Source organism: Spermophilus citellus (genome assembly GCF_964194105.1).
Source record: "Spermophilus citellus genome assembly, chromosome: 2".
In the NCBI taxonomy this organism is placed as follows: domain Eukaryota; kingdom Metazoa; phylum Chordata; class Mammalia; order Rodentia; family Sciuridae; genus Spermophilus; species Spermophilus citellus.
This window is the reverse complement of record NC_138183.1, coordinates 20,195,171-20,218,101: the sequence shown is the minus strand read 5'-3', so window position 1 is coordinate 20,218,101 and position 22,931 is coordinate 20,195,171. Positions and strand designations below refer to the sequence as shown.

General features: G+C 58.1%; 1 protein-coding gene across 3 annotated transcripts in view; it reads left to right on the top strand.

The window, feature by feature from the left end:
* Positions 1-22,931, top strand: part of COL27A1 (collagen type XXVII alpha 1 chain) — a 122,975-nt gene that overhangs the window by 28,358 nt on the left and 71,686 nt on the right. For all 3 annotated transcript variants that reach the window (XR_014020458.1, XM_081280124.1, XM_081280123.1), the window contains exons 6-12: positions 4,049-4,102; positions 5,366-5,419; positions 12,723-12,767; positions 13,243-13,296; positions 13,660-13,704; positions 16,463-16,516; positions 17,649-17,693. Coding sequence is in view for 2 of the 3 variants with exons in the window: in XM_081280124.1 (XP_081136250.1) it covers positions 4,049-4,102; positions 5,366-5,419; positions 12,723-12,767; positions 13,243-13,296; positions 13,660-13,704; positions 16,463-16,516; positions 17,649-17,693 (351 nt within the window). In the remaining variant the exon portion in view is untranslated. The remainder of the gene's footprint in view (positions 1-4,048; positions 4,103-5,365; positions 5,420-12,722; positions 12,768-13,242; positions 13,297-13,659; positions 13,705-16,462; positions 16,517-17,648; positions 17,694-22,931) is intronic.

Here is a 22,931-nt window from a genome sequence, read left to right as displayed (position 1 = left end):
ATGAGGCAGGGCTCTAACATTGTCTTCCTGTAATAGTTAACCCTTTAGGAAACAACCTTTGCTCCTCTGAGACAAGTATCTACTTCCTTTCACTCTATTATGTTCCATTGCTCTGCTTGTATATTTGTACGTTAACAAAATAATATTTTATTTGACATTTGCTATCTTTGTACTGTATGTCTCCCTTAACTTCTTTTAAAATAATTCTGCCATATGAACTTTATGGCCATCTTAATTTCCTTTAAAAAAAATCCCTCTTGGGATTTTTATTGGAATTATATTAAATTCATAAATGTATTAATTTATGAATTAACATCTTTAAAATGTTAGCTTTTTCTATCTACCCACTTGGCTTGTCCTTCCATTTGATTGACTTTGTTAAACATCTCTTAGTAAACTTTTATGGCTTTTATTGCATAATCTCTGCACATTTCTTTTTAAGTTTATACTTAGAAATTTTATGTTTCTTCTGCTGTTATTATTGGAATATTCTTCCCTGTTTTATATTTTCTAGCTGGTCTCAGCTATTGAAGATAAGTCCTGATTTTTGTATATTTGTACTTTTTGTGTTTAATCTATGACCATCCCCTTCACTGAATTATCTTATATGTTCTACTGGCATTTCAGTCAGGCCTCCCGAATATTCTGGACAGGCACTTAATGTAGTTTGTAAAGGACATACTTTTTTTCCTTCCTCTCAAAGGATAGTAGATCTTATTTGTTTTTCTTTTTTAAATATTTTTTAAGTTGTTGATATTTATTTATTTATTTATATGTGGTGCTGAGAATCAAACCCAGTGCCACACACATTTCAGGCAAGTGTGCTACTACTGAGCCCCAGCCCCAGCCCATCTTATTTGTTTTTCGTGCCTTATTGCATTGGCCAGAATTCCTAAACTTATGAAATACTAGTTAGAAATAGTGGGACTCTACAGAGCAAGTTCTAGGATTGGATCAGATTTGACTCAATCCCATCCCTACTGCCATCTCCTGAGATTCCCATTTGCTCATTTGCTTGTTCATGAACAATTTTAGGGTGCTTCTTCTGAGCCAGGTCTTGTGCCAGGTACTTGAGATCAGAGATGACTTATACAAGAGGCTTCAATCTCAGAATTTCCAATCTTTCGTTATTTATTCCTCCTTTGTCTCGGCCCCTCTCTGGGCCATGGCCACCTGGAGCCTTCTATTCTTTCATCTCCCCACTATACTTGCAGGAAAGAGCTTGGCACAGTTCCCATGACCTTCTGGTCCCATAAACTCTGTGAAGAAGTCCACCATTCCCCATGCAGAGAGGGAAAGTGACTTGGTGGAGGTCTCATGGACTTGCTGGCTGCAGAGATGCATCTGGTGACCAGATTGTCATCGTCACCAAGGTGTAAATGACTCGTTAGACTTTATATATGCTTCTATCAATCACTGAGGCATTTGTAGGAGGCTGGCTGGGAAGGCGTGTAGTTTTCTCTGTCCCAGAAGCCACCCTTCCCCTGACCGTAGGTACCTTGAGCATCCCTGAGCATCCCTTCGTCTGGCTGGCTCTTCTTTGTCTTCTCCAGCCTCAGCTGAGCCGTGAGTCTCTGCAGGATCTCACCACTTCAGGGGCCAGCTGTCCCAGCCTCCTGTCTGCCCGATGGATGGTTGAGGCTTTTCACCACAACGTGCTGAAGTGTAAAGAGCCTGGGCTTTGGAACCAGCCCTCCTGCATCGGAATCCCACACATTCACGTCTGGCCTCAGACAAATGATGGGCCTTGCTCTGCCTTAGTTTCCCCTTCTGTACTAGGGGGGTAGTGACAGTTCCTGCCCCTGAGCTTCGAGAACTAAATGAGTTAATACACGGCAGGGCTTAGAAGACGGCTCAACAAATGCCAGTGCTCCTGTCATTACTGCTCTGTCTGGTTTCTCCCTGGAGAGTCTCCATGGGCACGAGCTTGTTTGTCTGTGTCACGGCAGTCCCTGGGTAAACCTCCAGGCTTGGCTTGCAGTCAATGTTCCGTAAACATCTGTTCTCGTTGATGCCCGGGCTGGGATCACACCTCAAGCTCTGTACTGGCTGCAGAGAACACAGGAGGAAAACCCTGAAGAACCAAAGACCCAGGGCCAGGGAGCAAGTCTGTTATCTCTTTGGGTCTCAGTGTCCCCTCTGGGTAAAATGACTGAGTAGGATACATGAAGAGCCCCCTGTGAACTGTCTAGCCCAGCTTCCCTCCCGGCTGCAGGCTGAGGTGGGCCGGGCAGGGTGAGGGAAGCTGCAGTCCTTTTTTGGCCATGGGAATCCTCCGAGCCCTGGGCCTGGCCTCGCAGGGTGGACATAAAAGGCATGCGGCCGGGCTCCTGAGCTACTGAGGGGGGCCCTTGTGAGCGGCTGCAGGGCAGGTAGATTCTGACGGGTTCTGCAGAATCGACCTGGTGGGCCCAGGTAGACTGAATTCTGGGGCCCAGCACAGCAGGCTGGCCGTCCACCCGGAGCGGTTGAGGGCTGGAGCTGCGGAGGGCAGGGCGGTGTGTGGAGAAATATCCAGCCCTGTTGCTGGCCGTCCCTCCGACCTGCCGGCTCAGCCTGGGCTGACTCGCTTCTCCGGACCCCCGAACAGGCGGTGGATGCAGACTGCATGCCTAGCACTGTCTGCACACAGTCGGTGAGCAGTGGAAGGCTGTTCCCGTTGCTCTGGGAGGCTCTTTGCAGTTCAGAAAGTGACAATTTCCTGGGAGAGTGACACAGTCTGGATTTGGAAGGTCTGAGTTCTGACAAAGTAAAGAATCCAATGGGAATTAAGTAGAGTTGGCCCAGCTGCCTTCCCCTGGGTGGTGGCCCTTGCCACCCGGGTGTCTTCCTAGGGACCTGGGAAGTGTATGGGTGTGTGTGGGAGGCGCCTGGCCCCCATCCAAAACACAAGGAAACCGAGGCTCAGAGAGGTGAGGAGCTTTGCCCAGGGTTCCACCATGAGTCCGTGGCAGGTCCAGGCCTTTGTCCCAGGACTTGGGACTTTGGGACCAGCCGAGGCAAAGAGAAGCTTGGAGTGAGGGGATGAGGGGTAAGGGGACAGGGATTGGGAGCTCCTAGAAGTGGCACAGGGTCGACCGACTTTCCAAGGGCAGCTTCCTGAGTCATTTAATCAGGCTTGACCAACGAGGAGCTGCAGGCTGGAGCGCTTTTGGGGGCACCTTGAGTGACGCAGCTGAACTTGGACCCTTGCCCTAGGCCCCAGCCTCCCCAGGGCCAGGGTCCTTAGGAGGACCGCACACTAGGCACAGAGTGCCTGCCTCTGACGGGGACCTGCTGCTTGTCTGGTTCCCCCCAGCTCATGGCCTACTCCAACTCATGGGGTCCAGGACCTCCCAGAACACAGGTCTGGGGTCCCGAGTGCAGGGTTGAGTCTCAGTCCTGCCTCATCCGGGGCTTCAGGTGGCTCTTCCTCCTCAGATGTGTCCCAGGGTGGTGACTCTTCAGTTGCCCGCTTCGTCAGGCCGAGGTGCCCACCTAGGGAGCCACCTGTGCAGATGTGACTTAGTGGCTGGGAAACTGAGAAGAATCTTCGTGACCCTTGGCCATGATTCTCAGTAGCCTTGAGAGCCCCAGGGGCTGGGCAGGAAACTGTCCCAACCACACACATGACAGACTGGTCACCTGTATGTGGCCCCGAGCTCTGTGATGGGGAGGACACACTGCAGCGTGTGCTGAGGAACATGACTGTCGATGGGACTGGTTTCCTATGAGGGTGACAGCCTGGGCCTGGCAGCTGGCAGGACGGAGCCGGAGACTGTGTCCTGGGAATAGACCAGGGACCCTCCCTGTGGGCCTGGTGTATCAGGAGAGCAAAGATTGGACCAGGTTATGAAAAATCCAGACGCCGGGAGGAGGAGTTGGGGCTTTGCACGTGGAGCCAGTGGGAGTGATGAGGGCGCGGGGGCAGGGGAGTAGTGGAATGCAGGAGGCCCTTTGGGGTGTGAGTGGGGAGATGGATGGGGACCCGTTGAGGCCATCGAAGAGTCTGTGGGAGACATTCTCTCCAAATGACTTGGTGGCCAAAGCAGAATTGTTTCTGTTTCAGGGACAGAAAGGGGACCCAGGGCTCTCACCAGGAAAGGCCCTCGATGGGGCAAAGGTAGGTCCCAGGGACCCCAGTGCTGAGGGAAGAGGGGTGGACCGTAGTGAAACTGCTGTCCCCTGCGGGACTGTCCTGGCAGAGACCATTCTTGACGAAGGCCGGGGGGTGGCAGGGTCTAGGAACATGGGTGTGGTTTGGAGTCCCCTTGAAGTCCAGTTTTTCCCAATCCTGGGCCCACAGCCACTCCCGTGCCTGCTGCTAGGGCTCACCCTGAAAATCAGAAAAGACTGCCCAGGACACACGTGTGGGGCTCTCTGCAGGACCTGCCAGGTGATCCTGGCATCTAGAACTTTCCTGGCAGCCCAGGCCCAGGAAGCTCCCAGCACACATTCCAAGCCCCTGAGGCTGTTCACACGAGCAGACGGGCCTGTGGTTTCTGGGGGTGGAGGGGCCTGGCTAAGCCCTCGGAGCTCCCACGTTGCCAAGTTTACCTTCGGGGGAGCAGCGCTGTGAGCAGAGGACGCCATCTTCCAGGGGATCTGCAGGCAGAGAGCACAGGATGGGTCGGGAGAGGGAGCCCCAAGCTCTGGCTGAGGCCCTCTGAGCCTCACGCCGCTCGGGCCTGCCCTGCTTCCCTCCAGACGGGGTCCAAGAGCCACCTGACATTCAGGGCCCCCGCTGTGCTTCAGCTCACGACTGATGCAGCTCAGCGCTGCACATCCTCACTGCCAAGGCCTCTCCTTCTGGGTGACCTGGGGTCCAGGACAGTGTCCACATATACTCCCATCTGTCCTCCTTACAATCTTCTAAGCCAGGACAGGTGGGCCCAGATTGCAGATGAGAAAACAGAGGCTCTACATGGGGCCCCCTGGGACCTCGCAGCTGGTAAATGGTGGAATGGGATACCCAGGGGCCTGGACTTCTCTCCTGCCCCTGTGCAGCTGCTCTCAGGTCTCATGGTGGTGGTGGAAATGCCCCCTGCTTGGCAGCCCTCACTCCCTGCCCTGGGTAGGCGTCTCTGGAGCAGAACTGGAAGCTCACTGGTGCAGGGTGTGGTTTTCAACCAGGGTTCTAGGGTCGAACCCACTCCCCAGAGGGTATTTTCTGTCGAGGCCCAGTTCACAAGGATTCGTGGAGCTGAGGAGTCGAGGGGGAACTGGGAACTCTGTTCTTCTGCTCTCACCCTGCTCGGTGGCCCTGGGTCCCCTCTGAGGCCCCCAGGAACCTCCACAGCTGGAGACAACCAGCCTTGGAGGTCATGCTCAAGTGCAGAGTGTCGCACTCCCACCCCCATCTCACCCCCTTGTCTGTGTCTTGCAGGGCGACATGGGCTTGCCTGGATTCTCCGGCCATCCGGGACCTCTGGGACGAAAGGTACGCCTTGGCACTGGGCTTGCTGGTGAGCTGGGGCTGCAGGCAGAGCGCTGTGGGTCACCTGCTCTCCCTGGATCCCGCCCAGCTCCCTGGGGCACAGGGCACACTGTGGGGGATGTGAGCGAGATTTCTGAGGGTCGTGTCACTGGGAGGAGGGGGCCCTTGGAGTGGGCTGGGTCATTCCACCATGGTCAATGAGGTGTGACAAGAACTGTCCCTGGTTTGCTGTGCTTCCTCCTTGGGGTTTGGCCACTCCCAGGAAGGCCTCCCTCGAGGATGCTTGAGGGAGTTGGGGACTTGTGTTGGCTCTGGCTCTTCTGTCCACTGGCCGAGTGGCCTGGGCCTGTGCGTCCCTTGTTTTACCAGAAATAGAGGCAGGGACAGTGGTCTCCCTCCTGAGCCCCCAGGGCCTGGGGATCTGGGACCTAGGAGCAAGGCCAGGAGCAGAGAGCTTGGGGGTGGGCTCTGTGGTCGTTGGACCTGGATTCTTCTCCTCTCCCCGTGCCAGTTCCTGGCTGGGTGACCTTGGGCAGGAAAACCCCCCTTGTTGATGAGTTGACCAGAAGACACAGGGGCCTCGGCCATATCTTGAGCTGCTGCCCTGGCTCCCGGCTTCGGCTGCAGCTACCATCTCTGGGCCTTCTGGTCCTCGTCTGGGCAGCTGTCGCGACTCTGGCTCCAACCTGTTCTTGCTGTGAGGGTCCCCATGGCACAGGGTTCTTGGAGGATTGCAGCCCCCTCCCCTTCCCCTCCACTTTCCACAGCCACAGCAGGCCGTGCCTCACATCTCAGGCCAGTACTGGACAGGGCCGTGGCAGTCTGCATGCTGGGAGGCGTTGCCTTTCCTGGCTCAGGGGACCCTGGGGTGCTCCTGCTCCCCACTTGCTTCCCTCTGGACTCCGGCACTTTCTGATGGATGAAGTGTGAGTGGAAAAGGCTCCTTCCCGTCCCAGCTCATAAAGCAGCCTGCGGTGGGCTCGCTCTGCATGGGGTGGACGTCTGGCCGAGTGGCTGGAGATGGAAAGAACAGACTCGGGCCAGCTCCTCCAGGGGACCCGGGGCTCCCTGCTCTCAGCATGTGTCCACAGAGGCCACAAGCCCCAGCCCAGAGGACCCCACTCCTGAGCAGGGAGAGGCACCCTTGTAAGGTGAGGGAGAGCCTCGTGAGGCTGCAAACCACTTGGCAAAGCCACTGGCTCTGAGTTCCCCTCTGGCCCTGGCCCAGGCAGACATGCAGGAGTTTGGTGTGACAGGCTGGTGTCACCCTCCCACAGAGGGAGCAGAGCCTGACCAGTGGCGGGGTCCAGAAGGAGGGCCGCAGCAGTCTCTTCCCCACACGCCTCCAGTGACCGCTGTGGCCACTCTGCCCTATGCTGGCTTTTCTCCTCATCTCTGTGGGAGCCCCGGGGAGCGAGGGACATGAGGGAGAGATGAGGTCAGCATCCTCATTGATCTCCAGAGCACTGAGGGTTTTTTTTTTTTTGAACATTTTTATTTTTTCTAATTAGTTATCCACGACAGCAGAGTGCGTTTCTTTTCATTGTACACAAATGGAGCACTGCTTTTCATTTCTCTGGTTGTACACGACGCAGAGTCGCACCATTTGTGCAGTCATACGTGGACCTGGGGTAATGATGTCGGTCTCATTCCACCGTCTTTCCTACCCCCATGCCCCCTCGCCTCCCCGCTCCCATTAGCTCAATCCAAAGTTCCTCCCTTCTTCCCTTGCCCACCCCCATTATGGATCAGCATCCACATATCAGAGAGAACATTCAGCTTTGGTTTTTTGGGATTGGCTAACTTCACTCAGCATGATATTGTCCAACTCCCTCCATTTACCTGAAAATGCCATGATTTTATTTTCTTTTAATGCTAATTAATATTCCATGGTATATATGCCAAGTTTCTTTATCCATTCATCTATTGAAGGGCTTCTAGGTTGGTTCCACAGTTTAGCTACTGTGAATTGAGCTGCTATAAAGGTTGATGTGGCTGTGTCCCTGTAGTATGCTGATGTTAAGTCCTTTGGGTATAGACTGAGGAGTGGGACAGCTGGGTCAAATGGTGGTTCCATTCCATGTTTTCTACGGACTCTCCATCGTGCTTTCCAGAGTGGTTGTACTGATTTGCAGTGGAGGGCATTGAATTTTGGTGTCACTCTAAGCTGACACCATAATCCCATTCACTCGTTTATTCATTCATTTGATGAGGACGTACTGACTCCTAACGAGGCACTGAGCCAAATGAACAGACCTAACCCCCTGCCTCCGGGAGCTCACATCAAAAAAGGGAAAAGAGCGAAAACACAAGGTACCCTAGGAGACGGGAAGGGCCGTGGAGGAAGTGGCAGGAGGAGACAGCGTGGGTTAGGGGTCCCATGGTAAGTGGGTGGCCTTAGGGGCTGCAGAGAGGGCGAGGGGCCTCTCAGTGTTCCTCCACCATGGCCCCAGGTAGATGGGACCCGTGGCATGTGGCTAATGGGTCTTCAGGTTGAAATGTCCTTGCTGTCTTTCCAGCCTGGCTCCCCATGGTGCCCTGGAGCTCACCAGCCCTCCTAAGTTGACCACTGTCCATGCAAAGCTGACATACAATGAGGGGGGGGGAGCCAAGCGGCTCCCCTGGGAATGTTTTAGGCGAATGTGGCTGAGGCTGCCTGAGGGGACCCTGCTTTCTGCAGACCTGTCAGTATTGCTGAGTGGCACTCCCAGTTCCACGGAGCCCTTGCGGGGAACCTCTTCTGGGCTTCCCGGCTGCTGAGTGGCTCTCCCCCCACCGTCTCTCCCACCCAGCCCTGCGGCTCCTTCCACTGCAGAGCACAGTGCCGTCTCCCCTCGCTGGGGGCAGCTCCGTCTCCTGTCCTGGCTGCTTCTCCGTCACCCCATTTATTCTGTGTCTAATGCCCACCCCTCCCCCTTCTGGAAGCCAAGAGTGAATTTGCTTTGTTCAGTATATTCCTGACCTACCCCAGGGTTGTGGTCATTGTTGGGGCTCAGCAAACGTCTGGTAAATGAGTGTTAACTGGACCAATGAATGAGACGTACAGAAATGGCGCTTCCTACCCTGTCCTGCCTCAAGTGCCACCAAACAGAGGTTGGTGTCAAACCAGCCATAGGCTTTTCAGAATCCTGTAACTTCAATCCTGTTCAAGCAGCACTTGAACAGGTGCAGGGTCTGGTGCAGTATTGCACAGTAAGTCCCCCTGCCACCTGGTGGGTGCTTCTTCCTCTTGGACCCTCTGTCCTGTGGACGGCTGGAGGGGCTGGGGTGGGCTGTCAGGGTGCTTAGTCATCTTGGTGGGAAGTCTCCTACGGTTCTGGGCAGGGGGTTGAGGTCAATCTTACTACAAGGGCAGCTGGGGCCTTGCCCGGCCTGAGGTGGAGCTGGGGAACCTCAGGTCTCAGAAGGCGTTGGTGCCTGGACCCCCAGGCAAGGACAGGACCCCCCTGCCTTCCTTCCCGGAGCCCAAATAGCATCCCCGCCGGACGGGAAAACTGTCTGGGGCGACGGTGAGGTGATGTCTGCTTCCTCCTCGTGCATTGTAAGCAATGATTAATTTGGCTCTCAAATCAAAATATAGCCCGAGCTCCATTATAAACACAGGTCCTGCGGGAACCCGCCTGCCCGGCGGCCAGCGGCCCCTTCAGATGCTGTGGTCCCCGGAGCTCCCCTGAAGCCTTCCCTGCCCCCTCGTACCCGCTGGGCACCCATCACAAACTGCAAAATCACTGCCCACGGTCCACCTTGCAGTCAGTGCCTACCACAAAATTGCTGGGGCCTTGGAGAAGATAATGGCTTAGATCTCTGCCGCTCCTGGGCCCTGTCATTTGAAGCTGTTTGTTGGCCCAGCCCCATAAACACTGGAGGAGCGTGCAGAGAGGGGGCGTCTCGGCACCTCCCCCTGCCCCCGGGACTGTGCTCTGTCCCTGTCCTGCCAGCCAGGAGAAGAGGAGCTGGCCTTTTGGGGCCCGCTGATGGGGACAGACCTAGGAATGGCGGTCTTCTGGACAAAACCCAGCCCAGGGGTCCAGGATCCTGGGGAACTGTCTAGGATGGGTCAGAGCTTCCTAGGTCACCTGGGGCAATCCCCTCCCCACTCTGAGCCTGCATTTCTCAGTCTGTCCAGTGAGGAAGGAGGTTGTCACAGGATGGCTTAGTTCCCTTCCCACCCAGACGCTCCAGGGTTCTGGGACTGACCTCTGCCCCAGGAAGGTATGACTTCAGGAGAACCTTGCCTTTTGGTGGCCCTGTGGCTCTTCCAGGCCGGCCTCAGGCCTCAGAGATGAGGTGGTTAAGGACACAGGGTCGGAGTCATGATCCTGGAAAGCTGTGTGGCTTCAGGACAGTCTCTGTATCTCTCTGAGCCTCACTTTCCTTACCCAGGAATTCCTACATCCTAGAGGAGTTGAGCTGGTGTATTTCAGGCTTTCCTGCTGAGCCAGGCTTGGGGCTGTCCCTGTCCTGTAGCTGCATCCTGAGCAAAGAGGTTACTTTAAAGGTCCTGAGATTTCCCTGGAGACACTTTTATTGCTTCCTTTGGGGGAGGGAGGTACCAAAGAACTGGTTTTCAGCAGGTTTCTTTATGGATATGAAAGAAGCCCCCAAAGCTGGTGACGGCTAGGGGCTCTTGGAGGACCCTTTTCTTGTTCTCTTGGGGTCCTGGCCCCCACTAGTCCACAAGCTCTTTGCAGCCACTCTCCAAGCAGGCAGAGGATGGTAGAATGAGATTCAGAGAGGGTGACTGCCTATGCTGAGTCACACAGCCAAGGGCGCCAGGCTCGGTTCACTGCTTCACCGGGAGAAGGCCCTCCTGGGGCTTGCCATCCTGTCACACTCGTGTCTGATCTCCTGCTTCTTCTCCGACCACCTTACTCATTCTGCTTTGGTCAGAGGGCCTTTGAGCTTCCATGAACCACAAGAGCATTCTTGCCACAGGGACCTTGCCCATGCTGTTCCCTCTGCCTGGATGCTTTTCCTGGGAGCCAGCCCTGGGCCCACCTCTCTCACCTCAGTGGTCTCCTCAGGGCGTCCTTCCCTGACCACCACCCACGTCACCACCCCTGCCCAACCCTGCCATTATTTGTCCCATGACTTTGCTTTTTCTTTCTCGTGGCTCTGGTTACTACCGGACATCATTTCTCATTTTTCAAATTTAGCTTTTTATTGTGGTTGGAAAAAAAAAAAAGCCTGGCACACAACTGGCCACCTTCGTCACGCCTAGGACACCCTTTGGTAGCGGTAAGTGCTTTCCCGTGGTGGCCACAGAGCTGCAGGACTTTCCATCTTGCAGAACTGGAACTGTCTGCCTCTTATACAAGGCCTGCCCCCCGCCCCACCCAGCATTACCCTTTATACTTATTTTGTTTTTATAGCTCCTTAATCAGAGTGTAAACTCCATTAAGGCGAAGGATATTTCCTGTCTCTTTCTTCCTGTGCTTCAAGGAGTGCTGGCACGGGCGAGCTCAGCAGTGGGTTTTACATGAATAAATGAAAGATGAGGAGGCCAGGTGCCGGGCGCTCGCCTGAGATCCCAGCTACTTGGGAGTCTGAGGCAGGAGGATCACAAGTTGGAGGCCAGCCTGGGCAACTTATCAAGACCCTGTCTCAAAAAAAAATAAATAAATAAAAGGGCTGGGGATGTGGCTCGCCTGCTTCAATCCCCAGTATCATTTAAAAAAGGAGAGAGAGAGAGAGAAATGAAGACCCTGGTTGAAACAGCAGCCAACTGTTCCAGGGCCCTCAATGGAATTCAATGTCAGATGTGGTGTTAAGTGCTTTACATGATATCATGTAATTCATGCACTAACCCTAGTCCCCTATTTTGTAATCGAGGAAAAAGAGGTTCAGAGAGGTGGAGGCATTGGCTGCAAGTCACACAGCTAGTCAGTGAGCAGAGCAGCATTGGAATCTGGATCAACCTGAAACAAGAGGTCTGATCTAGTCACCGGTGGTGGTCTGCACCCCAGTTTGCCTCCTGGAGAAAGAATGCAGGCCCCTGGGTGGGAGATGCCGCCCCTGCTGAGAGCCTGGCCCTGTGAGTGGGTGCGCGAGGCATGCCTTCAACTCCCTGGACTGGCTCTGCCGACTCCGCCTTGCTCCCTGGGGGGCGGAGGTGCTTGTTCTTGTACAGGGAGAGAGCCAGGCCTCCGGGGCTTCTGCAAGGCTGTCAGTGTGGCCTCCGGTGTCGCCAGATCTGCCATGAGGAGCAGTGGGACTCAGGGGCACGTGGCCTCAGTGCCCGCCACTCAGTTTCCCCCTTTGGAAAGAGAGGGTGACTGCCCGACCCCACTGTGGTGGCTGAATGAGGTCACGCGCTGCCCATCTAGTCCCCAGAAAATGCACAGAGGGCCCCGCAGGCACTTCGGGCTGTGGTCTTGTGGGGTCCCGTGTGTGTGGTTTAGACTCTGGGACGCCTTCCAGCTCTTGAGTTCTAAACCACAAACTCACACCCCCTGGAGGCCCAGGGAAGGGCAGCCACCCCCCTAAAGATGCACAGTAATTGACAGTGTCTGCACCAAGCCCAGGGCTCCCTGTGTGAGGGCATCTAACAGGGCAGGGTAGCCGCCCTGTCTGAAAGGAAAGCCCCCTGCCCGGTCTTGTCGTCACGGACATCACTAAGCGGGCAGGAGGTACCGGCTGGGGTTTCCCTGGGAGGCCACCGAATGCTCATGACATGGGCCCTGCTGGCCTGCTGGTGCCACCTGAGGAGGCACCCTTGACTTGATTATCGGCTCCTGGACCCCGGGCCTGGACATCACGGTGGTGGGGCCATGGGGACAGAGGGTCAGGATTGACCCTAGAGAGTGTCTCCAGAATCCTTCTCCCTCGGGACCTGTGGGTCCCCTTCCTCCCTGGAACAGGCACGGGGCGGGCAGAGGGAGGCGCCGTCCCAGAGAGCCCGTGTGCCCGTGTGTGGGGCTCTTCTGATGGGGCTTAGGAGGCGGGCAGGTCCTGACAGAGCGAGGGTCCCCGCCTCGTGGCCGTCCAGCCATCTCCTGACCATCCTTCTGCCCCGGCTGTTGCCCGCCTCTCCCTCTGTCTGGATTTCCAAGGCAGGGCTGGAATCCAGGGGCGTTACAGTTGCTCCATCCGAGGTCAGAACCCCCCTGGTTCCGCTGACTGAAGAGCCACCGAGCAGAGGAAGCCCTTGGGGTGGGCGAACCTTCACGCAGTAGCACCTGCAGGCACTCGAAGGTGGTCTCTGGGGTGCAGCCCTGGCAGCGCTGGGCGAGGCAGGCGACAGGCATGGCCCGGCCATCTGCGGCCTGCTGTGCCCCCCCACCTGATGAACTTTCTCCTCCCACAGGGCTACAAGGGCTATCCTGGACCGGCCGGGCACCCTGGAGAACAGGTGAGGCCTTGGCCCGCCCAGAGCTGCTTCTCTCCCCACCTGCCCCAGGCCAGGCTGGCACCTCCCGTCCTGCTGGGCCCCCACCTCATCCCATCCATCCCTTGCTTGAAGGAGCCCATGTGGCCTGGGGCTGGCAGGAGTCACTCCACTTTGGATAGACCCATGAATAGCCGCCTATTCCAGCCATGTTAAGGGACATTATCTGTGCTGCCAGGGGTTTGCAGGAATCTGGGCTCCCCGGCCCAAGTCAACAGCAGCCCTGCCAGCGGGGGCCAGGCCTCGGTGTTTTCTTACCCCGTGGCTGCAGCTGAGGGCTTCCTCCCCCAGAGCTGGTCTGACTGGTTTTGCAGAAGGGTGGGCTGGGGGCCCAGCAGCTTTCCTCCGGCTCGTCTCACATTCCTGTCCCTCTCCTGTCCCAGCCCCTGAGCTGGCCAGAGCCTGTCTATACCATCCGTTTCTCTCTGTTCCTTTGCAGGGGCCGCCAGGACCTGAGGGCAGCCCAGGGGCCAAAGGTTACCCTGGCAGGCAGGTGCAGTATATGGCTTCTGGAAGCTCTGTGGCCGTGTGGCGATGGCCATGGGTGCCCCAGGCACAGGGAGGCTGTGGGCTAAGGGCCAAGGAGCTGTCCCCGCCGGGTGGGGCCAAAGGAAAGGGCTGTCCTGGAGTGGACCATGGCAGCCCCTCTTTGTAGGCAGCAGGGATGGGATGCTCAGGAAGAGGAGGCCGGTGCAGGTGGGGGTCTCCAGAGGCTCCTCCCACCAGTCTCCCCACTGAGGGAGGGGAGAGGGCCTTCTCGGGGGGCAGCTGAGGCTCCAGAGACAGGATCGCCCTGGGACGTCGGTGCGGCAGGGCGTCCCCACACATCCTCGTCTTTCTGTCTACTGTGTTTCAGGGGTTCCCTGGGCCTGTAGGAGATCCTGGCCCCAAAGGCAGCCGGGTAAGTGGCATTGGCTGGTGCCACACGGGTGGGCCTGCGTGGCGTCCCCTGTTCTCCAGTGGGCTTGATGGGAGGTCAGGCTGTAAGTGGGGGTTGGGGGCTGGAGGCTGGGGCTGAGGCCCTCCCACGGGGGCACTCCCTGGAGGATGGGGCAGCAGGAGGGCTGGGCACCCCTGAACCAGGGGAGCCACGAGGTCCCACAGTCTGGCAGTCCAGGCAGCCAAGGCTCTGCTGGGACTCAGCCACGCGCCAGGTCCAGTGGGCATTTGCTTGACGTGTCCACCTGTTCCTTTCAAGTGACCAGGGAGCCCAAGATAGTGCCCTTTGAAGTGCCTGCCAGCAGAATCCTCAGTGCCTCCCTCCTTCCCAGCCAAGGGCTGGGGACCTCCCTTTGTGGAGGCCTGAGGTGTCCAGTGGGGGAGCTGCCCTGGCCTGGAAGCCCAGGAGCTTCCAGATCACCCCTTCTTTTAAGCTCCAAAGGAGCAAACTGAGTAGCCATCGCCGAGGCTTGCCCGTCATTGCCCTGGGAGCCATGCCAACTCCTGCTGCGGCTTGGCTTGGAGATGCCAGGAGGGGGCTCCCCTGTGGGCTGTGGGGAGGCAGAGAAGGCTCTGGGTGAAGTGAAGGGGGGTCGGTGGAGTTGGAAGTCCAGGAGATGACCTGGCTGCATCTCCTCTCCTACAAGGAAAGTGGGGTCCTGGTGGCCCCAGGGCCCACACTGCATCCCCAAGGTGGAGCACGGGGGCTCCTAAGGGGCACTGAGAAGGGGGTCACACTGCCCTTGCTCAGGAGCCAAAGCCACATATACCCTGGCAGGAGGGAGAGGTCAACATGCCGCGGTCTCTGCCCTAGAGCGACCCCAGGGCAGGAGGTGGGCACGTGGGCTGGTAGGCGGGCTCCCCAGGACTTTGCTATGGCATGCAGGGGGCCTGAGGAGGTGCCTGCTGGGGCGCTGGGTCTCCCTGCCTTCCTCCAGCTGCCTTTGTGAGCTGCGGCCTCAGCGGGGCCTTCTAAGCCCAGAGGGAAAGGTCTTCTCAGCCCCCAGTGCCCATCTGCCATCCGAGGAGAGGACACACTGATGACATCTGGAGCTGCCTGATGTTTGCTACAATGGCAACATCTTGAGGCCACATGTGTGGAGAGGGCCAGTGTGGCCCCCTCTCCTGCCTCCTCCAGCTCCCAGGGCCTGAGCTGCCCATGGGGGCCGGCCCCTCAAGCTGCCTTCCAACCCCTGCGGCCTCATGTTTTATGAAGCAGTCAAAGCGGCACAGGCATCAGGGCTTGAGACCCTCTGCCATTCACCAGCTGCAGGGTGCTGGCCAGTCACTGGGCCTCTCTGAGCCCCTTTTCCCACCTGTAAATCTGGGAAATGAGCCCTACGTAGAAGGGTAGGTAAATCACTCTTGAGGATTGTGAACAGTGATCCTGCTACATGCTGAGAAGGAGACTCAGTGACCTTGTGGCTGTCCAGAGAAGGAGAGATGGTTGGGGACCTTCAACGGGAAGGGTGTGTAGCAGAGTATTTAGGAACCTGGGAATCACATGACTTGAATTCAGATGCTAGTTTTACCACATTCCACCTTGGGGAATCACTTCATCTCTCTGGGCCTGAATGCTCTCACCTTTCCTGTGTGCGGACTAATACCTACTTTCTAAGAGTGTAGTGAGGATGCAGTAAATGCTTTAATGCATGCAAAGCATTGAGAGCTGGGCCTGGTGCATAGTTTGTGCTCAGTGAATGTCAGGGTTTTTAACAGTTATCATTAAGTCATTCCAGAAACACCTAGAGGGTACAGACAGTGATACCAACCGTGTGCTAGAACTCTGCCCAGGGAGTTCCCAGGCTGGTGAGGATAGAGAACATAGATGCCTGGGACTCCATGGTAGATGCTGCTACCTGGGGCTCAAACGGGGGGGGGGGGGGGGCTGGGGTGAGAGGAGACTGCTTCTGGCGAGGGCACCAGATGCTGTCCAAGGTAGAGGGCGTTAGAGGCAGGCTTTGCTTCAGCCGTGCAGTCCTGAGGATGGGAAGGGTGGTCCTGTGGAGGGCAAAGAGGCCCCTGAGGCTGGGAATCAGGACCAGCCAGCACCCTGATGCCAGGGCTGGGGTCTGGAGTCAGCTGCACTTAGTGACTAGGAGCTGACCAGGGTTTGCTCAGGATTGGCTGAGTTGCTATTTCCTCATAGCTAAGTCTCCTCCTGTCTGTCCAGGGAGGGAGATGACAGCCAGTCCACAGGGTCTTTATGAGAGTTTAGCACCACAGGGAGCAGCCGTGCCTGGCAGGATGTCAGCACAGCTGATGGTCCTGCTGTCACTCAGGTGGCTGGGGTGGACGTGAGCCTCCTTCCGAGACCTTGGAGGCCTAGGAGGAGCGCTGCAGGAGCACCCTGGGGCGCCCTGGGTGTGGGCGGACCCAGCACCTAACCAGGCCAGGCTTCCTTCAGCAGGTGGCGGCGTCCTGGGGCGCGGGGCGGGCTCCGCAGCGCCCGCCTTCCCTGGCGTGAGGGTATGTGCCTTTGGACTACATCGTGGAAGCCGGCACCATGCAGTCCATGGGCATATACACTTGCCTCAAGGCCTGTGTCGTCGAGGACCACGGAGCGCGCTGCTGCCAGCTGCCAGCGAGAGGAGGGGGCGGGGACTCCGGGGCGGGGCCTCTGGGGCGTGGTCTCCCGGGGCGGGGCTTCCGGGGCGGGGCCGGGCTGGACGCTGCTCCGCCCTCGGCCACCTCGCCCTGACCCTCCTGCTCTCTCCTAGGGCTACATCGGACTCCCAGGGCTCTTCGGCCTGCCTGGGGCCGACGGAGAGCGGGTAAGTGCGCTCCTGTGGTGACCAGAGGTCACCGGGTCCCTCCCGGAGGCGGCTGGGAGTGGGCAGCGCGGGGGGCGCCTTCCAGGCAGGGAGCCTCGCACAGTCAGCGGCCTCCCGTTCACCTGAACCATCGCCCAGGTCCACTCAGGAAGGAGGCTGTGAGCCTGGAGGGACCCAGGCCAGGAAAGGGACTGTTCTGGGAGCCTCTCGCAGGCTTTCAGCAAATGAGAAACAGGCCCGCTTCCTACTCTAGGTTAGAGGTCTGCAGACTCTGGCCCGTTGTTCATTTTTGCGAATAAAGTTTTATTGAGCCCAGCCGTGCTCATTTGCCCACTGTCAGCCCTGGCTGCCTTCCCCGGCAGTGGCAGAGACCAGGTGGCCCGCAGAGCCAGAGGTTCACCCCTGCCCCTCTGCCCACGCCCTGCTCATCCCACCTTAGGCAGCTTAGTTCCTTTCCTGGGGCGAATGAGAGGGCTGGAGACCCAGGACCTGGTGGCAGCTGTGCCATGCATGAGGTCCAAGGACCAGACGTTGGAGGCTGCACCTGGGCCGAGACAGTGGAGCTGGGTGGAGCAGGGGAGGGGGGGGGGTGTCGGCACCAGAGGTGGCACTGGGTGACTGGCTTGCACCCTGAGCTCTGCAGAGAGACTGGGCCCAGCTCTGGGGAAGGCGGGGGTCTGAGATTCCCTAGGATGCCCTGTCCTTCCAGCCAGGTGTCCAAGTCAGGGGAGTCGGGATGAGGTGCTCAGGCGCCCCCGGCCCCGCCTTGATGTCCTCTAGAAGTCCCTCAGGGTTCCTCCCTGGCCCACTTCCAGCCTGAGTTCATATTTGGGAACTCAGCTGTAAACTTGTCAGTGAGCTGGACACTGAGGGTCTTAGAAAGGCAGGAGAAGGAGCAACAAGTAAGCACCTGCTGTATGCCAGGAGCACTTTCTTTAGGCATCTCCCCAGCAGCCCCCTGCCCTGCAGAGTACAAAGGCCATCTGTCCATCCCACATAACTGGTGACACTGTGTACACAGTATGGATTCCAGGCCCTCTGTCACCTCCCATGGGTGGCTCTGGGATTGGTATGGGCCAGCTGTGTCTTGTTGGAGTCCTGTCCTGACCTGTCCCCTGTCTTTCCCCTACAGGGTCTGCCTGGCGTTCCTGGCAAGAGGGGCAAGATGGGTAGGCCGGTAAAGATTTTCCGTGTCTATTACGCAAACTCTATGGGTGGACCCACCCCCGCCGGCCTCTCTGCCTGTCTGCCTGGGGCCTGGTGCTTCTTGCCTCTCTGTGCCTGGCTCTGCTCTGCCCTGAGTCCTGTCACCAGAACGCTGCGTGGCTGCTGTGTGGCTGCTGCTCTGGGTCCTCTCTCCCTGTGCACCGCTCCTGAGTGCCGTGGCATGGGGGACATCTGCCGGGGGTGTTTTGTGTCTGGGGCCTGCCTAGGGTTGGGGAGGCCTAGGCCAGCCCAGGACACAGGCTCCATCTCAGCACTTGTCTCCACGTTGTCTTGGTGTCACCTGGCTCTGCCCATTTCCTCTCGTGCGCACGCACGCAGATCTGTAGGCAGTGGGGTGTGACAGGCCCACAGTGGGCACAGCCCCAGGAAGGGCTCCGGGTGTCCCCAGTCCACCTCATGTACTCCTCTGCATTGTGGTAGGAAATTGTTTTTCCCGTTGTTTGAGCATCTGCAGGCTGAAGAAAGAGCCACGGCACAGAGAGATTAAGTCACATGCCTGAGGTTGCACAGCGAGTCAGTAGGGAAGCCAGGATTCTAGGTGAATAGGCTTGTCCCCAAGGTTGCTGATCGCTTGGTGTCACTAATTGATGCTAATCTTGTAGAAGTAGGTTTCCCACAGTTGCACCTGCAGGATGTCATTTACTCCTGTTATCTCATTATTCAGAAGGGGACACTGAGGCTCAGAGGCAGATCGCTCTGTCTGAGGTCTGTCCACTGGGACAACAGGCCCAGGACTGTCGCAGAGGTGTCTTTCTTTCAAGCTGCGTTCTAGTCCCCGAACGTGGCTTAGGCTATCCGTTGCCCCCCAGGTTGATCCTTGGCCTCAGAGCTGTGGTCGGCCCAGCCCTGGGCCTCCTGTTCCCTGTGGCTCGTGGAGTGGACTGTGGGGGAGGTTAGACTGGACAGGAGCTGGGACACTTGGGGACACAGGGAAGGGGGCTGTCTGATGCGGGGATGGTGGGGTGTCGTTGCCTTTGCAGTGTGTGAAGCTGGCCCTCTGGGGGTCAGGGAGGGCAGAGAAAAGCAGGATCCAGTCCTGCCCCCAGGAGCTGGCAGAGGGTCCCCCAGCAGAGCCACCCTCTGTGGCCTGACAGCCTTTTGTGCCCTCAGGTCCAACACCTGCCACCTAGATGTGGGCCAGGAGGAGCACTGCCCCTCAGCCTCGGCCAGGCCCCTCGGGTGGGGAGGCAGTGAATATCCACTGAGCGCCCACCTGATAGGGCAGATGGACGGGCCATGGGACAGGGAAAAATGGCTGAAAGAATGATCAAAAGAATGTCAGGTAGTTCCAGGTGCTGAGAGTGGGGCAGGGGACAGTGAGGGCTTGGAGCGTGGGCTGAGAGGTCCAGTAAGTCCTTCTTGCTTCATGAGACACCTGCATGAGGTGGGGATGGGAGCCATGTGGCTTCCCAGGAGAGAGCCTTCCAGGTGGAGGTGAGAGCGGGTGCAAAGGCCTGGGGGCAGGAGTATACTTGGTTCAAGTTTTCTGAACCATGATCTTCTCATCTGAGAAATGACAATTGTGTCTAACTCATGGGACCATTGTACTTCCTAGGTGGCTGAGGGGCCACCTGTGTTGAGTGGCTGGAGGTCAGAGGTGTCACCTTCTCGGGGCCTGGTTTCCCATGACTTAAGTTGTGGAGGGGCAGCAGATGGATCACTCAGCTATCCATCCCCAGGCCCACCTCTGGGGCCACGCTGGGGGGCTGGTTCAGCCTCTATCCCAGGAGCCTGGCAGGGCCGCTTCGCAGATGAGATGGAGACTCAGGGAGGTGACTAGTGGGTCACAGCCCTGGGTTCACTGAGGGCCGAGACTGGACTAGAACGCGGCCCGAGCTCTCAGCTCCTGCCCAGGGGGCGGCCGTGGAGGGCTTGGGTTCCAGAACCCCCTGAGCATGGAAGAGGCAAGGCCCAGGGAGCCCTGGGAGTGGCCTGGCCCCTCCAGCCTGGCACGGGAGGGCGGTCCCTCAGGTGTCCCCGCCCACCTCTGTCTCCCCTCCGCACCCACCCCTCCCTGCTATGGGCACGTTTCCTGCTTGGTGCCCAAGCCGCGTGGTGCTCATGGTGGAGGTGACGATCGATCTACCTGTCTAGGTCGGATGAGGCCACTTGCTTATTTCTGAGTCAGCAAGTGTTTATTGAGCACCTACTGAATACCATACTGCAGACAGCACTGTGGTCAGACAGACACATACTCGGTCACAGAGCGTCAACCCTGAGGGTGGGACTGTCTGCAGGCTAAGGAGCAGAGAAGAGCCCTCACAGCTGTAAGGGAAGGGAAGCCAGGTCGCGAGGCCTTGGGTGTCACGGTATTGAGCCCGTGTGATTCCTCCGAGAGCCTTTAAGATGAGGTGGATCCTCCCTCTTACCCAGAAAAGGAAGCCGGGGCTCACGCTGGCCACGCCATCTGTCCAGAGGTCCTCTGAGGCCGCAAACTTGACCCACAGTGGACAGCTCCTGTCTGCTTCCTGCTTCTTGACTTTAACCCCTCAGATCAGCCCTGACCCTGGGATGGGAGCGCCCCAGAGCGGGGTGTCAGGAGAGGGCCCACCTCTGTGCCTGCGCCTTGAGAACCGGGAAATGCCCTTGACTCTGGGCCCATCACCGTGGCCAGCAACCTGCGGTCCCCCTGTGCGTGTCCTGGGCCCTGGCCTGCCGTCCCCAGCCTGCACTCCCTGGGCGGCCCTGAGGCCCGCCCCCTGGGGCCCCCAGCCCAGCCCCTCCTGGGAATGGCTTTTCCCGAGTCCCTGCTAATAAGCAGCAGCAGGAGCCAAATTCCCTCGGTGGCATCCAGGTGGCCTGTTTCTGGTCTCTCGCTGCAGGCAGACCTCCGGCCCCTGTGCTCATCTCCTTGGCCTCTGATTTGGAGGGAGGGTGAGAGTCTTATGCCCCTGGGAGCTGAGAAGAAGTGGAGTTTGGGGCCCATAGGGGCTGCAGGGCCCCCATCATGGCCTGGCTCCGCCTCTTTTTCAGACAGATGAGCAGAGAGGGAAAGGAACTTGCCCAAGGTCACACAGCAAGTTGGTGGCAGAGGTAGGAGTTGAACCCAGGACCCTGCTGGCTACTGCAGGGTGCTCTCCACACAGCCCCCTCCCGTCTTTAACCTCCAAGGAAAGCTGAGTCTATAGCTCTCTCCCTCCTCCCATCTCCTGCTAGAAAGGGAGTTTGTGAGGTTCGAGAAGGGTCTAGACATAAGGCGTGGCAGGCTGGCTGCACTGAGAGGGCAGCTCCTGCTGGGCCCAGCTTGCTGGGGCTGGGCTGGGGTCATCGGAACCTGCCTGGGATGCCCGCTGTCTGCAGCCCACGGCCCCTAACTCTGCATCTCGGCTTGTGAGCCCAGCACTCTGCGTTTTCAGGCTGCGGGGAGCAGGGAGACCAGTGACAGAGCTCGTGTTTCTAGGGACACTGAGGCCTCCAGGGGGCAAGGTCCGTAGCAGGGGGTGCCGAGGGCTGGAGGCTCCCGTGAGTCAGAGCGTTGACGACTCTGGGATCCTGGCGGGAACTCTGCTGCCTCTCCCCCTCCCTCCCCAGGTGACATTTCTCTGCGGCATTTCCTAGTGGACCTCAGAAGGTCAGGGTGAAAACACTCAGCACTGTGAGGAATGACTGCCGAGAGGCTTCACGGGGTCTTCCCATGTCAGCACACCTGGGGTTCATGCCTCTTCTAGAAAAGAATAAGGGCTGTGTCAGGTGTGGTGGGAAAGAATTCAGGTTAGACTTGTACAGGAACTTCCAAATTTTGGAGGACTTATACTTGTGAGGAGGTCTCGGGCTCCTCTAGGATTATCTATTATTCCTGCTGTTGCTAATAACCTAACTAGCTTAGTGGAGGCCCACTAGAGTTTACCAGGGACTGGATTATAAACATCTCACCTCTCCTCAGCCCTCCCTGCCGGGTGAAGGCAGAGTGGACCCTTCTGCAGGTCGGGGAGCTGAGCCTCAGGGCCGTGAGCAGGACTTCTGATTCTGGGTATTCCTGCATGCCACCTCCGGTGGAGCAGACGGTCCTATAGACCCTGCCTGGAGGCAGGAGAATGGCTGAGATGGCCTTCAGAGGTCCCCTCAGCCCTTGGCGTCCTGCTCGGGTTGTGGTCACGAAGACCGGCACTGTCCTGACCCCTCCTTGAGTTGTCTCAGTCCCGCTGTCCTCAGAGGCCCAGGCCTTCGGTTCCCACAGGGGCCCGACCTGGGGAGGGAGGACCACGTGGCCGAGCGGCAGGAGCCGAGCTCACTCCCTGGCCCGAGGCCAGCCCGCTGCAGCCAGGACGTGGCCCGCAGAGGAAGGACCTGCTGCCAGCCGGCTGGGGGGCAGCCGTGGCCACCTCGCTGCAGCAGGCACAGCGGGAGGGGCAGGTGGGGCGCGTGGGGCCGCATGTCCAGCCTGGTGCCAGCTCTCTGAGAGGCTGACAGGAGAGGCCCCGGTGAGTCCTGGAGCCGGGCCAGGCCCCTCGTGGGGGGAGGGGAGCCAAGGCTGCAGTCTCCCCAGGGACAGTGAGGTGCTAAATGTCACCTGTGCCTGTGATCCCAGCGGCTGAGGGGGCTGCGAGTTCCAAGCCAGCCTTAGCAACGTGGCCAGGCCCCTCTCCCAACAGAAGGGGCTGGGCTGTGGCTCAGTGGGCAGGCCCTGGTTCAGGCCCCAGTACCAGAGAGATACAGAGCACGGGGTCCCAGAGTCCTCCGTCTCGGCCTGTGATGGTCCCTGCACCTGTAAAGCACCGTCCTCTCCCCAGCTGTGCGTGATTACAAACTGGACTCCTGGAGGGCGTCCCTTACAGGAAGGAAGACTGAAGGTGGGGCAGGGTGGGTCCGCAAGCGGTCCTCAGCGTTGGCCCTTCCTTCTAGTGTGTGAGCCCAAGACTGTGATGGACCCTTGGAGAGGCCCCAGGCTTGCTCTAGTCCAGCCCTTTAGAGAGCAGGCAGGCAGACCGCCTAGGTTCAAAGCCCAGCCTTGCTATTCCACAGCTGGGTGACTTTGGACAAGTGTCTTAACCTCTCTGGATCTCAGTTTCCTCATCTGTAAAATGGGACCAATCAAGGGTCTGTTTGGAGGTCACACTGCTGGAATTGGCTATTGTCCTTAGGCTGCATTGTGACTTGGGATCCTGATGACAGACCCTCCGGCTCCTGCTTCTAAGGCTGCCTACATGTTTCTGTGAGCTGCCAGCTGTCCGCATGTCTCATCTGTATT